General features: G+C 49.0%; 5 protein-coding genes across 5 annotated transcripts; 4 read left to right on the top strand and 1 right to left on the bottom strand.

The window, feature by feature from the left end:
- Positions 1-214: 214 nt before the first annotated feature.
- FVEG_09676 (oxidoreductase) lies at positions 215-1629 on the top strand. Its single transcript, XM_018898730.1, has 4 exons — positions 215-939; positions 985-1180; positions 1228-1341; positions 1392-1629. The coding sequence occupies exons 1-4, from the start codon at positions 403-405 to the stop codon at positions 1532-1534; spliced, it is 990 nt and encodes a 329-aa protein (XP_018756658.1). The 5' UTR covers positions 215-402; the 3' UTR covers positions 1535-1629.
- Positions 1630-2179: 550 nt separating this feature from the next.
- On the top strand, positions 2180-4391 carry FVEG_09675 (hypothetical protein). Its single transcript, XM_018898729.1, has 2 exons — positions 2180-3576; positions 3629-4391. The coding sequence occupies exons 1-2, from the start codon at positions 2670-2672 to the stop codon at positions 4066-4068; spliced, it is 1347 nt and encodes a 448-aa protein (XP_018756657.1). The 5' UTR covers positions 2180-2669; the 3' UTR covers positions 4069-4391.
- FVEG_09674 (hypothetical protein) lies at positions 4018-5544 on the bottom strand. Its single transcript, XM_018898728.1, has one exon. The coding sequence runs from the start codon at positions 5488-5490 to the stop codon at positions 4360-4362; it is 1131 nt and encodes a 376-aa protein (XP_018756656.1). The 5' UTR covers positions 5491-5544; the 3' UTR covers positions 4018-4359.
- Positions 5545-6746: 1202 nt separating this feature from the next.
- FVEG_16635 (hypothetical protein) lies at positions 6747-7332 on the top strand (the record flags this gene model as incomplete). Its single annotated transcript, XM_018905876.1, has 3 exons — positions 6747-7022; positions 7076-7193; positions 7298-7332. 3 exons carry the CDS (start codon positions 6747-6749, stop codon positions 7330-7332), a joined length of 429 nt encoding a protein of 142 aa, XP_018756655.1.
- Positions 7333-12659: 5327 nt separating this feature from the next.
- Positions 12660-13325, top strand: FVEG_09673 (hypothetical protein; the record flags this gene model as incomplete). The annotated part of the gene is made up of 1 exon (XM_018898727.1): positions 12660-13325. The coding sequence occupies one exon, from the start codon at positions 12660-12662 to the stop codon at positions 13323-13325; it is 666 nt and encodes a 221-aa protein (XP_018756654.1).
- Between the last annotated feature and the right edge of the window lie 117 nt (positions 13326-13442).

Below are 13442 nucleotides of genomic sequence, written 5' to 3' on the forward strand. Positions count from 1 at the left end.
AGGGATCTATAAACGCTCGCTGCACCTTTGCCGTCATCCTGCAGTACGATAATACCCTTGCTCTAAAGTCCGAAAGCGAAGGTTGTCTCGATCACCTCGCAACATGATTGGTCTTTCGGATATGTTGGCAAAAAAGCGTCAGCATCGGCCCCTCCTACGCCGATGGCTGACGCCAGCCGCGATGTACTGCAAGATCCGCACTTCATTCTATTCGTGTGAGCTATACAATCTCAACGACATCAATTTCGGATTTTAGAAATGGCGATTTGTATAAGTATCGTGGGACATTCCCACTTGAATAGGCTTATCATCATCAACACTTGCAATTTAGAACATACACTCCGCAATACACTCCAAAACACAACTTGAGCTATCATTTGCTATCAATTCAATTCAATCACCATGTCTCCTCACTCTGCTGCAACCACCACCAATGACCTCGTCAACGAGTATGCCGATATCATCAAGGGCAAAACAATCCTCACAACAGGTGTCACACCCAACAGTCTCGGCGCAACCTTCATCCTAGAAACCGCCTCCAAGTCTCCATCTCTTCTCATCCTTGCAGGCCGCAATGCCTCCAAACTCCAAGAAATGTCTGAAGCCATCACCAAGACCAACCCCTCCATCAAGACCCGCTCTCTTGTGGTAGATCTAGGCTCTTTGGCTTCAGTGCGAAAGGCTGCCGAAGAAGTCAACGGCTGGAGTGACGTGCCTAGCATTGATGTCGTTGTCAACAATGCTGGAGTCATGGCTATTCCATACACCAAGAGTGTGGATGGCTATGAGATGCAGTTTGCTATTTGCCATCTTGGACATTTCCTTTTGACGAACTTGATTATGGATAAGATTCTTGCTTCGGAGTCACCCCGTGTTGTCAACATCTCGAGCAATGGCCACAGTCTTGGTCCTATTCGCTTCGCCGATCCTCACTTCAGTGTAAGTCAACCAGCCTTGCATATTACACCATACTAACTTGAACAGGACGGCGAGCTTTACGACCAATGGACTGCCTACGGTCAATCCAAGACTGGCAATATGCTCTTCTCTATGTCTTTGGCTCAAAAACTAGGAAGCCGTGGTCTCCAATCTTACAGTGTTCATCCCGGTCTCATTCTGTCAACTGGTCTCGGTACACATCTAGACTTTGCCAGCATGGACGCTGATCTCGGCACTTTCAGTAGGTCAACTCTTACTCCCTTCAATACTCTAACTAACAAAACCCAGTCAAATCTCACCGTGAACGTGGCAACTCTGAAGGATGGACAGCTATCCCCCCTGTTCCTGTCGAAGTCGGTGCTGCGACACATGCATTCGCTGCTTTCGACCCCAACATCAAAGGTGAGATATTATTTACAAATGAGTATGAACAAAGGCTAATAACTAAACAGCAAGCAACGGCGCTTATCTCTTGGAGGCGAGGGTCGCTGATCCTTTTGTTGATACTGTCAAGGCCTGGGCGCGAGATGCTATTGAGGCTGAGAAGTTGTGGAGGTTGAGTGAGGATCTTGTTGGGCAGAAGTTTGGATACTAATCGCTGCAGTATGCTCTTTGGCTTGGAGGCAATAAAGGAGGAGTTGGACTCAAAATTACAGGTACTTAGATTGCGATGATATTAACGTTACTCATACTTAATATGCATCGTTCTCTCTTTGTCAACTGGATCATTTTCTACTTTTGGTGGTGATCTGTCGGCTTGTTCTGCCTTTAAATGCCTCTTGAACGTGGAGGGCTGCAAACAAACTACTTCATCACATGAGACTGCGCAAGTCAGATGTTTTGTTTTTTTGTTTATTTCGCTTACTCTTTATCCATATCGTTGAGAGAGAGTCTTCTTCTCAGTGGCTGTAGTGGCGTGTCACAAAAAAGCCGGCCGTGGATCTCATGTCGCACGCAGATTGAGATCTGACGTATGACTTCAAGAATGCAGTAACAATACTTGGCGCCAATTTAAACTGTTTACTTCATAAAATAGTAAAGAAAATGACGTTATAAGCCTCATAAAGTGAAATAACGAATTGCAGGCAATTAGATCGCATTGAGTTCTCACCTGACAGCTTGAGATGACCCGTCAAGGTGCGGTGGCATGCGTTGGTTGGCACATCTCCCGAAGCATTGAATCATCAAGGTAAATGCGGTGAAGCTCTTTACACAAGCCAAACCACGAGACAAGAGACATCGCAGGACATGCCAAAGCGTAGCAAATGCATTTGACAATTCAAGCGATATGTAATAATGATATTTCACAAATTGCACTTCCTCATCCGCTGAAACTAGCCCAGGCAGAGCTGATAGTGCTGCGTTGTGGCGCTGAGCTGCCTGTTTAGCGGCTGAACTCTGTATGCTACAGTGTAGCAGCAGCACCCAGCACCGTCTCCGACCCGACCTGACGGGCACTCGTAGACTGGCTGTGGCTGCCTGCTTCCCCGCCAATCCCGATTACACAATGGCCACTGATATGAAGCTTCCGCTACTTCTCCAACTTCACTCCATCATTTTTGTTTCTGCAACACCATCGATACTCTGTATCTTCACTTTCTCTTCACTCCATCCAGCTCCGCCGATTGCTTTTGTTGCGTCGTCTTCGCTCTTTTGATCGTCCGTCTTTCTAATCTACACCCCTCCTTCATGATCGCGAGATAGCGATAAGCTCATGGCCCACGGCTATCATGAGTGCTCACGACCTTGATAGTGCCCACGATGGCGTCACCGTCCAACATCCCCCAGCATCAAAAGAGACAGAGCCTTCTACAGAGTCCCCTCTACAATCGATAGAGACTCCTCTCAAATTCCAGATACCTGAAGATTGCCGCACCTTCTCGCCTTTTCCTCGCCTGCCGCCAGAGATACGTGCCCAGATATGGCAAGCTACCCTGGAGACTCCTGGCATGCACTTTCTCAAAATCGACACCGACTGGCACCCGTCAACAGGGCTTGGAAAGTGGTGGCTCAAAGAGCCGATGTTCCTCCACGCAACTGCTGAAGATCACGATGAGGATGTTGATTCCATGGCGCTCGAGGTCAGAAGAGAAGCTCGCCCTACTGCCAAGGTGTATGGTACACTGAAACCTCTCTACCCCACTCCACAAGCCGATATCTCTTATTACACGAATCTCCATCAGCAGCTCACCAAACTTTCCGTTACATGCAACGAAGCTGCTGCTGTAGCCAAGTCTCTTACAAATCGGCCTTCGACTTTCCGCCTTAACACTGGCCGGATCGTTAGTCTCAACGCCCTCTCCGATGTCATCTATCTTGAATACGTCCCACCTGAGGTCTACGAAGACAGCATACGCTTCAACAAGGTTCTGAACTGCTCAGGGCTCGATCAAATTCGAAAGGTCGCGGTCAGATACTGCCACAAATGGTATGAGCAACAATCGCCCAGGCGATGTCCAAACTGCGGCCTAATCCACAGCACTCCTGATAAAGTCAGGTACCCAAAGCACTTATACAGATTCTTGGCCCAATATCTCCCCAATCTGGAGCAGTTCTTCTTTGTCGATTACCTCATTCTACGTAAATCCGACCTCAATGCTGCCACAGATCGCCACGGGTTTCAGAGCAACTTGAAAGGTAAGCGCTAGATGACAAGGGCTTTGTGACAATCCCACTGACCTTATTCAAGCGAAAGCTGGCACATGCAGGTTCGAGGGCGGGAACAGAAGCTACTTCGAAGCCGATACGCAAGATTGGACCATCAGCTCCCGAGTTCTTCAAGTCAAATCCTGGCTACAAGAGAACTTTGTCAAATACGCCAAGTCGAGCAGCCTGAGCGCCCACAAGAACCCAGAGCAGGTCGAGTTCGGCGTGCTCGCTTGCGAATGGAATGTCGAACCACCATCAGAACCAAAGAAGGCACTAGCGACACCGATTAAGAAAGGAAGAAATAAGAGGGCCAATAGCGAGGAGCACACTTTATCAAGGACGATTCGACGAGGATCGACGCCAACGGTATCACGTCCTGTCGCCGATAGCCTACCACTCGACGTGGCTATCAATTTCCCGTTCGTTTTCGACGCAGGTGGCAGCAACCAGTTTGAATTCACCTTTTCTATGTCTCTATAATGACTTTGCATGGATTTTATTTTGCTTTTGCGAGGAGTTGAGGCTAGGAATGAGATTTGGGCTACAAGAGCCAGCACTTTGATGCTACAGGAGGACGACCACGAAGAAGCACACCAACACCAGAGTGCTCAACCATAAATTATCGCTAGAGAGATTAGATTAACTTAGAGTATAAATTTCCCGATGAACTGTCACCTTGAATCCAAATTCTACGGCTGCGACTTGCTCCTACGCTACGAAGTTGCATCTGTGATTCCTCGTTACCTGGATTACCGGGCCAGCAGGAAATGCTCAGTAAATGCCCATCATGGTGAACTCGTCCAGCATATCCTTTGTTGTTCTATTAATCTCCATCAACTTGCCTGGCCTCGTCGTCCACCCATCCTCCACATCTCCAAGCTCAGTATTCAGCATATCCCGATATCGCTGATTGGTCAACAGACCTGTCCAAGCGCTCTGGCTTGACCACACACTAGGCAGACCCATGAGAAGATTCATCTGACCCATGACGTGGCGAAACATCTCGGAGAAGAGCACGAATTGGGTTGAGGGCTCAATCAGAGGTACGTCGGCGAACGACATGGGAGCGGCATCGATGAGGTCCTGGTGTGGATCTGATATTGAGTTGAATATGATCTTGAGGACAATTTCAAGATGTTTGGTGAGCTGTACGTAGCAAGACATTATTAGAAACATGGTCGGTGAGTCGAATACTGGAGGAAGCTCGGGTGTAGTGCTTCCGGACGTTGGTGTCGCTTCACCCCACGGAGAAGCTATGGACTCAGGAGATTTGGTGTTTGCCTCCAGGGACAGCATCATTCTGTTTGTATGTGGCTTGCGACCTTGGCAGTACACAGTACGTATCCCGAGCTGCCGATGCAGTGTCTTGAGGACAACAAGGTATTCCTGCGCCGCCTTCAACACAACCTGGATATTCTGATACCCGTTCTGCCTCTCCCGATCCTCACACACAAACGCACCCAACCGAAAGTCATTCTCAAGCTGCGACACGAATTCCCATCCCCGGTGGATATCGACATTAAGTTTCGACAATTTCTCGAATACCTGCATACTAGGCACTATGATCTTTTGCTCAACCTCAGGCGGATCAAGCTCTGACACAGAAGGCCACGCATCCATGGGAAACGGGAGACTCTCAGGCGTATACTCGCAAAACGGATCAAGATTCCAAGCCGTGTCGTCCAGCAGCGCTTGAACAAACTGCATATCATCAGCGGGCTTGTGAAGCACCATGTCCCTCTTGGGCGGTCTGCCGACGCGTCGCTGCAGACCAGCCTGACATGTCAGGCCGAGACGGGTGCAGCGGGCGCATGAAGGCGAAGAGAGGGGCCGTGAGCAGCGTAGTTTCTGGCGACGGCAGCGCTCGCACGCAGAGCGGATTTGATTAGGGTGCGTGTGCATTGTTCTGTTTTGGTGATGAGTTTTGAAGAAAAAAACGGCTCATGAAGTGAGACGGATGAACGGAGACGGGGATCGGAGGGTTATTGTGGGGCGATCGGAGGCTTTTGGGGGAGTGGAGATGCGGGAGGGACGGGAGGGAGGCGGGGCCGGGGGTTTGAGATTGGGGCTGTGATTTGTTGGATTTATAATTAGATGGCGGTTTTTAGATAGTGAAGTGTTTGAATGTATCACATTATCTGTCATTAAAGGGTCTTGCGTGAGGAGGTTGTTGGCGTGGCGAGGACGGCTGAGATTTGTTGAGTGTGAGTTGGTGGTAGAATTGAGTTGTGACGGTTGTTCAAATGTTTAGGTGCATTACTTTCCGTCGGTGTGAATGTTTGGAGGTCTGGGCATGAGTGGAAACGGGTAGACAACCTAAACTCTGATCGATGAGATGTGCTGTCGTCTCAGAATTGAGCAGGGACTTGTGGCCGTTTGCCTATCTCATTACTTATTGGTCCAAGCGTGTATCCAAAGGTTGGAATTCAGTGAAGTGTTGGAACGCTTGAGTATGTTATCTCATGTCGGTATATACGTCTGTAGGCTCAAGTATGCGTGCAGGCGAAATGAACCGTGATCTCTGATATTTGCAGTCGGAAAACAGAGGCTTGTGCTTGTTTGGCTGCATCTTGTTACTCACCGCTCCAAGCCCATACACAGAGATTGGAACGTGCATTGCCCAGAAAGTGTAGGCTGTCGGAATGTGATGTGATAAATGCGATATCAGATCTGATACCTCACGGGAGCGTGCACCACAGCTCCCGCCGACACAACACTCCGCCACCACGGCAAGGCATGCCACCTCATCAAACATAACTCAACATGCAGGACGCAAGAAGTTTTCTCTTTTCTCTTAGCTCATCAAAATTGATGATGTAATGAAGAGCTCAGACTTGTCGCCCAGATATATAGCCTGTTCTTCTTTTCTTCTCCATTTCTGTTCTTCAATTATCACGTCCTGGGCTTCCCTTGTGGTTGTGCTGGGGTAACCCCTTTGTGACAATGCTCTCGGTCTCTGACCTTGATGCTGAGTATTTTGTTTTGCCGGATGTTTCAACTTCGTCTAGGAGTTGCAATAGATGACGGCTTCACGAAAGACCGTCGTAGATAGCAGTTGGTCTCTCCAGAGGTCACCCGAAGGTTCGTTCATCTTTTCTTTCAGTCTGCATCTTTTGGCTTGACAAGTCTAGCTACGTCAAGGTGAGTTACCATTCTTCATGAGGGATGGGAAGGCGTTGTCCGTTCAGCCCCCGAACATACTTCATACGCTCATCACTCTGGAGGATACTCTGACGACATGGACTATGCTCTGGCATAGCTTTCAACTCCTTTTCATTACTCACCACGGTGAGGCTCGACTTCTCCAAGTCCGACTCTGGCAATGTCATTTGTCTATATCGTCCTTCAAGCCAGGAACCCCATGTGTTCCATGCTTGAGACGGATGATCAAGAGACTTTACAAGACAGACCGCCATCGACAGAGTCAATTCGTGGTATGTTACAACTTTTATTCTCTTTGCATATAATCATGTCTAACTTGACTTAGAACCTCGAAACATGTCGCGCCAAGCCATCTTCCTTGTTGACAAGCAAGATCGGCCTCCATGCAGACGAGGAAGCTCTTCGCCGCGACCAAGCTCACATGAGAAAGGAGGTGGCTGTTCGTAAGTCAGTGACCTGTCCCAATAGGCACTGGGTAAGATGAGAGTAAGAACCTCCCCTTCTAAGCCTTTCTTGTCCTCTTGCTAACAAGTCTTCTTCACAACAGTCCTTGTTAGCATTGATGAGCCTTCTTCTGGTTGAACTTCAAGAGGAAGCACAATGTGTTTAGACATCTACCACGATTACCAGCAGTGCGGGCACCACAAGCTCGTCAGCACCTATACTTGCTGGCAATAGTGTCGGGAGATGTTTTATCCCAGCTTGCCATTGCATCAAGTAGCCCTGGCAGCACTCAGTCAAACATACCCTTGTACTATGTAACCACAACGGGGAGACAGTAGACTGGCCTCCGGTATTCTCAAGCCCGACTTCGACTTGAGGATTAACAAAGTAATAGGCTGGGGGTCTAAAAATCGTTTACACCTCCGAGTTTACACAGCCTCATGACGTCGCTTGTCGCAAGCGGATCGACTGATGGCAGATGAACCCTTTCCTGAGGCCTTGTGTCAGTTGCGAGGCTGATGGGCTTGAATGCTCGTATGTAAGTATATACTTGCAAACAGAATGACTTAGCTGATGTGTATAGGATATGCTCGAGGATTCTCACACACTTCTCAACAACCCATCCCAGCACTGAGCACCGCTACCGACTAGCAGGATTTGAGCGGAGAATGTTGAACTCGATGATGCTGCTGTGTTCAAACCTGAGGGCTGCCCCTGGTTTGAAGGGCCAGCAGCCAAAGGGACTGCCTTCTTCTCAAGTGAGGAACAAGAGCGCGTTCCAGGATATGCTGTTTCTGAACTCTCAGGGGACCGACGTAGTCCCAAGTGTCGTCTAACTATCATATGAACGAAACGCAATATCTCATCCAGTCCGGTTAGGCACATTCTGCGGCATGACTGGGCTCTACCAAGGACATCCTACGCCCCGAGCCATCCTTATCAATCGCCGACATACATTCTACGACCTCCTAAACGTGACTGAAGAATGCCTCAGATCATGCAACGACAAACTTAAAACCCCAGAGCTGGCCGGTTCTGACCTCTCGGAACTCTTCGGCAAGCATGCTCCAAGCCGGGGACAGAGCTTGATCGAGCATGGCGCTGACAAAAACACCGGATTCTCCGGCACGAGAGGACATAGTCGCTTGAGACAGAGTGTCACCAGGGTACCCTCAGGTACTACTCAGTCTAGTTTGAGGCTGTATCCAACACTACCAAGTCTAAGCCTCAGACCTCTCAATCTGAATCTCTGACTAACTGCTTTGGAGACTGTACAAGATAGCCATCGACCTATCAAGTACAGTGGGTTGGACACTCTGATATCCCCTTCGATCATCAGGTCAGACTTCGTGGTCAGATGAAAGGCGTCTTCAACAAAAGTAACTCCCTGTTATCCTGCTTTTACCAGACATCACACGGCCATCTTTTGCTCTCAGCGAATTTAAGCCTTTCCGAACTTCGCAAGATGTTAGCTGAGTTCTGCAGTCTTTGAGAAAAGGAATTCCGAACTTATCAGACAAGGAATTGTCCAATGCCTAAAGCTTGAAGCGGAATGCAAGGCTCTGAAGGAGAGTCTGGCAGAGAGTCAAGACCATGTTCAGAGCTGGTATGATCGCTATATGAACACCAGGGACAGGGCACCTGATGCAGCCCGTCACCGTACATGGGTTGATACCATTTATGGCAACAGCAAGGCGACTAACGACGATCAAACTATGGTGCTTGGTGTGAGTGTTGTTACCAAGAGCGGACCATTTCATATCAGCCAATGCTCCCATTGCCATTTCTGACGACAGCCTTGCGGAGAGCGAACTCTCGCCCGGCTTCAACCTCTTTTGACTACATGATCTCGACCGCATCGCGCACCATTTCTCCCCAAGTCATCAAAGTTGTCTCTCATCATCGACCTTCCCCTTTCCGCTTCCTCGACCAATTGAGTCTGCAGTTCCAGGAAGGAGGATCAAGCTCAACACCCGTACCGGTGCAGTTTACTGGGAAGCTCATGCTTCAGACAAGAATCACCCTGAAAGCTGGAACATTCAAAAAGTTTTACTTTTAGCAAATGCATAAGTCCTATCCTGGACTCCTACAGTCAAAACAAGCTGGTCAAGGATGACCCAAAAGACCAAGGAATTCAAGTTTCGATAGTCGACCATCAGCGAAGGCACCGACACCAACGTTAACACTTCGCCCCCTGCCTCACAGTACGAGACTGGCTCCTGCGCAACACGGCGATGCAATCACAATGTTTCGAAGCATTTCACAGGCTTATGCAGCAGGAAAGTATCAAGTACATCTCAAGGCATGCCTTTACCAGACGAGCAACGAAAGAAAAGAAAGTCTGTGCCAAGGCAAGCGGAGATCCAATCTCCTGTTTGTAAAATGGACTATGATAAAAAGGTGATGGCGACGGTGACTCACTGAAAGGTTGTTTGTAGAGGAGTCACCGAGCTTCTGGCCAGCGGCTTGATAAGGCATGTCACCTCAGGGCAAATATAGAATGACGATGGCGATCAGAACGACTACGAGATCGCAGTCTGGCCTCTGAGAACTTTGCAAAGTACAAAAGACAGAGGAGGGGGGGCAAAAGGGCGGGGAGAGGGTGATGATAGATGCACTTCTCAACCGGATGTCATCGTCAGATTGCCATTAAAGATTTCTCCCATCCCAGCCATATATCTCAGACACCAGGCAGATGCTGTTTACATGGGGTATGAGCCCAGCCTGCACTGCTATCACAGGCAAAACGGGTAATGGTCAACCCAAATTCAAGTTCAACACCCTGAGAACAGCTTTTGAGAAGGCATCACAAGAAGCCTGGACCTACAAAAGACCCTACAAGCTGAAGGGATGGAAAGACGAGAAGAGCTTCGAACAAGTCCTCGAACGAATCGATGGTATTGAGGCTGTAAGAATCTGGACACTACCTCTGATGACGAGGATGTAGAGATTATTACGTTTCACCCAATCTCCCAAGCTGTCACTTCGGGACGCTTCTGCTTTGTTGACACTATCATCTATGGACCTGCCGACCTCACAACATGTCGTCTGACCTAGTCCCTACTGGAATGTCCGAGCTGGATATCTATCTCACAGATAGATATACCCATGAGGATGATGCCACGCCTGAGGATGCGGCCAGCATCCGCCGCAAATGCTCTTATATCCGCACAAAATGGTACTTCCGCGGCCGCTCCATCCATCAGATATTCCATCATGGCTGTCTGAGAAGCAATACCTCTTCTTTTGACCTTATTGCCTCCGATTGTGAGACGGGGAGCAGATTGGAGTTCAATGTGGCCAGAAACTCACAATCATCCTTGAAAATCGACTCAAACACACCAGGGCGGCCAGGCTCATACTCCACAGCCTCAAATCAATCTTCCGCCCAAGAGCCTGAATTTCTCTGCCGTCTTGGCCACAATCTGCAACATCTGCTCACCAGCTTAAGAAGACTTGTAATTCGTGCAGAAGACATGATCCCAGCCACTGTGTTAATACATCCATTATCCGTGTTGGCCGCCTCACCGGATTCTCTGTACTACAGTACGGTCGCTGGAATTACCAGAACTTCCACGGATGCTTGCACGCCCATCGAAAGTCTCTGTTGAGAATTCGTGACTCAAAAGATCCGAACCTGGTAGACTATGTTCGGAGCGAACTGGTACAATTCTCAGCGGGCAGACATATTGGCTGCCGTACCTGGGCCCTGCAAATTCCCCCAACCTAAGCGTGCTGGCGAGATCGTTGGGAGATGTATTGCCCATGCTTGTCCTTTCCTGGGGTACTCCCATTTCGAAGCATTCATGGCAACACTGAGAGTCGGCAAGTTCGACTAGGGTCGTGCTCCAATTGTGAGGGAAATGGTATCAGCTCAGGCTAGGTATTCACATCCCACACGACACCAATTCAGCTCACACCACTACAGCAAAGTATGCCCTCACGCCCTACAGCACTGCAACTACAGGGTCTCGCTGTCGCATTTTAACCCTACATGTAACAACTACCAAGACCAAGTTCAATGGAAAGCTCCTCTCAAAGCTGGTACCGTCAACGCTCCCATACAACCTAGTCAGCGTCTTGAAGCAGTATAAAGAGGACACAGACTCTGTTGCTGGTTGGCTTACGTCCGAGGCAAAACACTACGGCTATAAGTCACAGACGGCTGAGCCCAACGACAAGCCAACAGAAAATTCCGGATGAGCCGGCGGAGGCTTCAGCCATGCTAGGATTTCTCTGGCTTATTTGGAGGCTTTGGAACGTTTCTTTTTGCGAGGACTGCACCTACGAAGAACTATGTGATATGTGTTGATATAACCTGGGTTTTGATTTGACTGAGTATTCAAAATTCTCGTTCGTCACGAAGAGGAACCTGATTGAGATTAGGCCGAGTATCAAGTTTATGAGTTGGATGAATTTGATAACAAAAACGACAGTGAGATTGAGCATGAAGCGTAGACGGCAAGGAAGGCCAAGAGGCATCTGAGGTTTACTACTGGACACCAAGGGCGTCAACACCCATACCCAAAACACCATCAAGGATAGAATGGGTAGTTGACACAGGGAGGCCAAACGGGTAGCAAAGGTGGCCATCAGGACATCACGACGAATATACTGGCTTCATCAGGATCGTGTGGCAATGAAGCAACGCCTTCAATTAACTGGTCTGCCTGCGCCACCTCGAAGGTAGTCCTCACCTTGCTTCCAAGACAAAATGGGTCAAGTCTATCGAAACATTCCATTTAGCCTACCGGGCTCTGATCTGAACCTACCACAGTTGAAACCTTCAGTGTCAGATGACTCGTCTAAACAGAACTGGCAAGACTTCAAGCTCACTCCCCAAGTGTTCGAGATTTGGGAAATACGCCTAAGTGTCTGTTATCACTCAAGCCCAAACCGCAACTCATAGGGCGCCACCCAAGCTCAAGAAGTCCCGACAAGGAGGACTTGAGAGACACCTAAAAACTTTCCAATGATTCAGGAGAGACTAGAGCAGCTCCTGATAAAGACGGGGGAGATGGGTGGCTAGTTCCCTTATATCCACATGCAGTCAGCAGCAATTGGTGGGGGATTGGACAACAAGTATCGTTCAGCAGCAGTTAACTGGCTCTGCTATTAGATGGACATAATAGGCCAAGTTGCAACTCTTGGGGCGCCACACTAGATCAAGCGACACGAGGATCTGCTGTTCGGTCGAAGTATCTGATCAGCCTGGCGATGACCGAAATCCTCTGGTGGCCAAGACTCCAGCTATCTGAGCTGTTTAATTCCACGTTCTCCCATGTACTCACGATCCTTGAGTCGCTGAGTAAGATGTTCTCAAATCCAACGGAAACAACCTTCGACTCTCATGAGATGATGAGCAATCTGAAGACTCGCTGCGGCGTGCCAGGGAGCGATGCTGCTTTTCTAGAGCTCCCAGCTCAGATTCGTTGACAATCTTGTCGATGTGATTCCAACTTCTTATGGCGCTGGAACTTCCTCAGAGTACGATGAGCGATTTCTGGATTTGGTTTATTTACTCCCTTAAGTATTCTTGTGCTTGGGATTCGAGATGCGTCAGTCGAAGAAAAAGCAGCTTGAAGCTCTCAAAGCCCGCGAAAAGAAACAGTCATTTTCAGTTGAGACTTGTGGCCGTCAAAGACTTTACAGTCATATTTTCACAGACCCCTTTCGCGGATTCTCTCCCACCTCTCGGCGACTGCGCCGAGGTCATGAAGGTCGAACACATTGACCCTCGCAAACGACCGTATGGAACCCGATCATACCGATCTCCGTATATGGAGAGGCATAGTAGAAACAGTGGAAAGAGTGATGGCATTTCGGCGCTCAGAATCTCGCTTCTCGGAATGATGGGAAAGCCCGCCTATTGTCGCAGTCAAAAGGCAGCAGAAAAGGAGATCGAAGCCCTCCAGGCGGCTTTCGTTGAGATCTATGAGATACACGCCCGCCGAAGTACATCTGCATTGGTTTGTTTAGTCCAGTCTCAGAGAGTTCTGGGGACGAGGACGCTCTGGAGTCATATGCTGGCGACCCGAAGCTCTACGTACACCCGAAGGTCCTCAACTTCAACGATGGGAAAGACAAGCCAAACTGGCCAGACCTACCGGATCGAGAGGACCGCAACGTAGTCAACAACTTCCTCAAGGCGGGCAAGTCTGGCAGCCAACGCGAATCGATGCCGTACGCGCTTGCATTCATAAGTGCCCATATACCAGCGAGGTTGGCGACAATAGTAAGGTTAGTGA

This window comes from Fusarium verticillioides, chromosome 1 (genome assembly GCF_000149555.1).
Source record: "Fusarium verticillioides 7600 chromosome 1, whole genome shotgun sequence".
Classification (NCBI taxonomy): domain Eukaryota; kingdom Fungi; phylum Ascomycota; class Sordariomycetes; order Hypocreales; family Nectriaceae; genus Fusarium; species Fusarium verticillioides.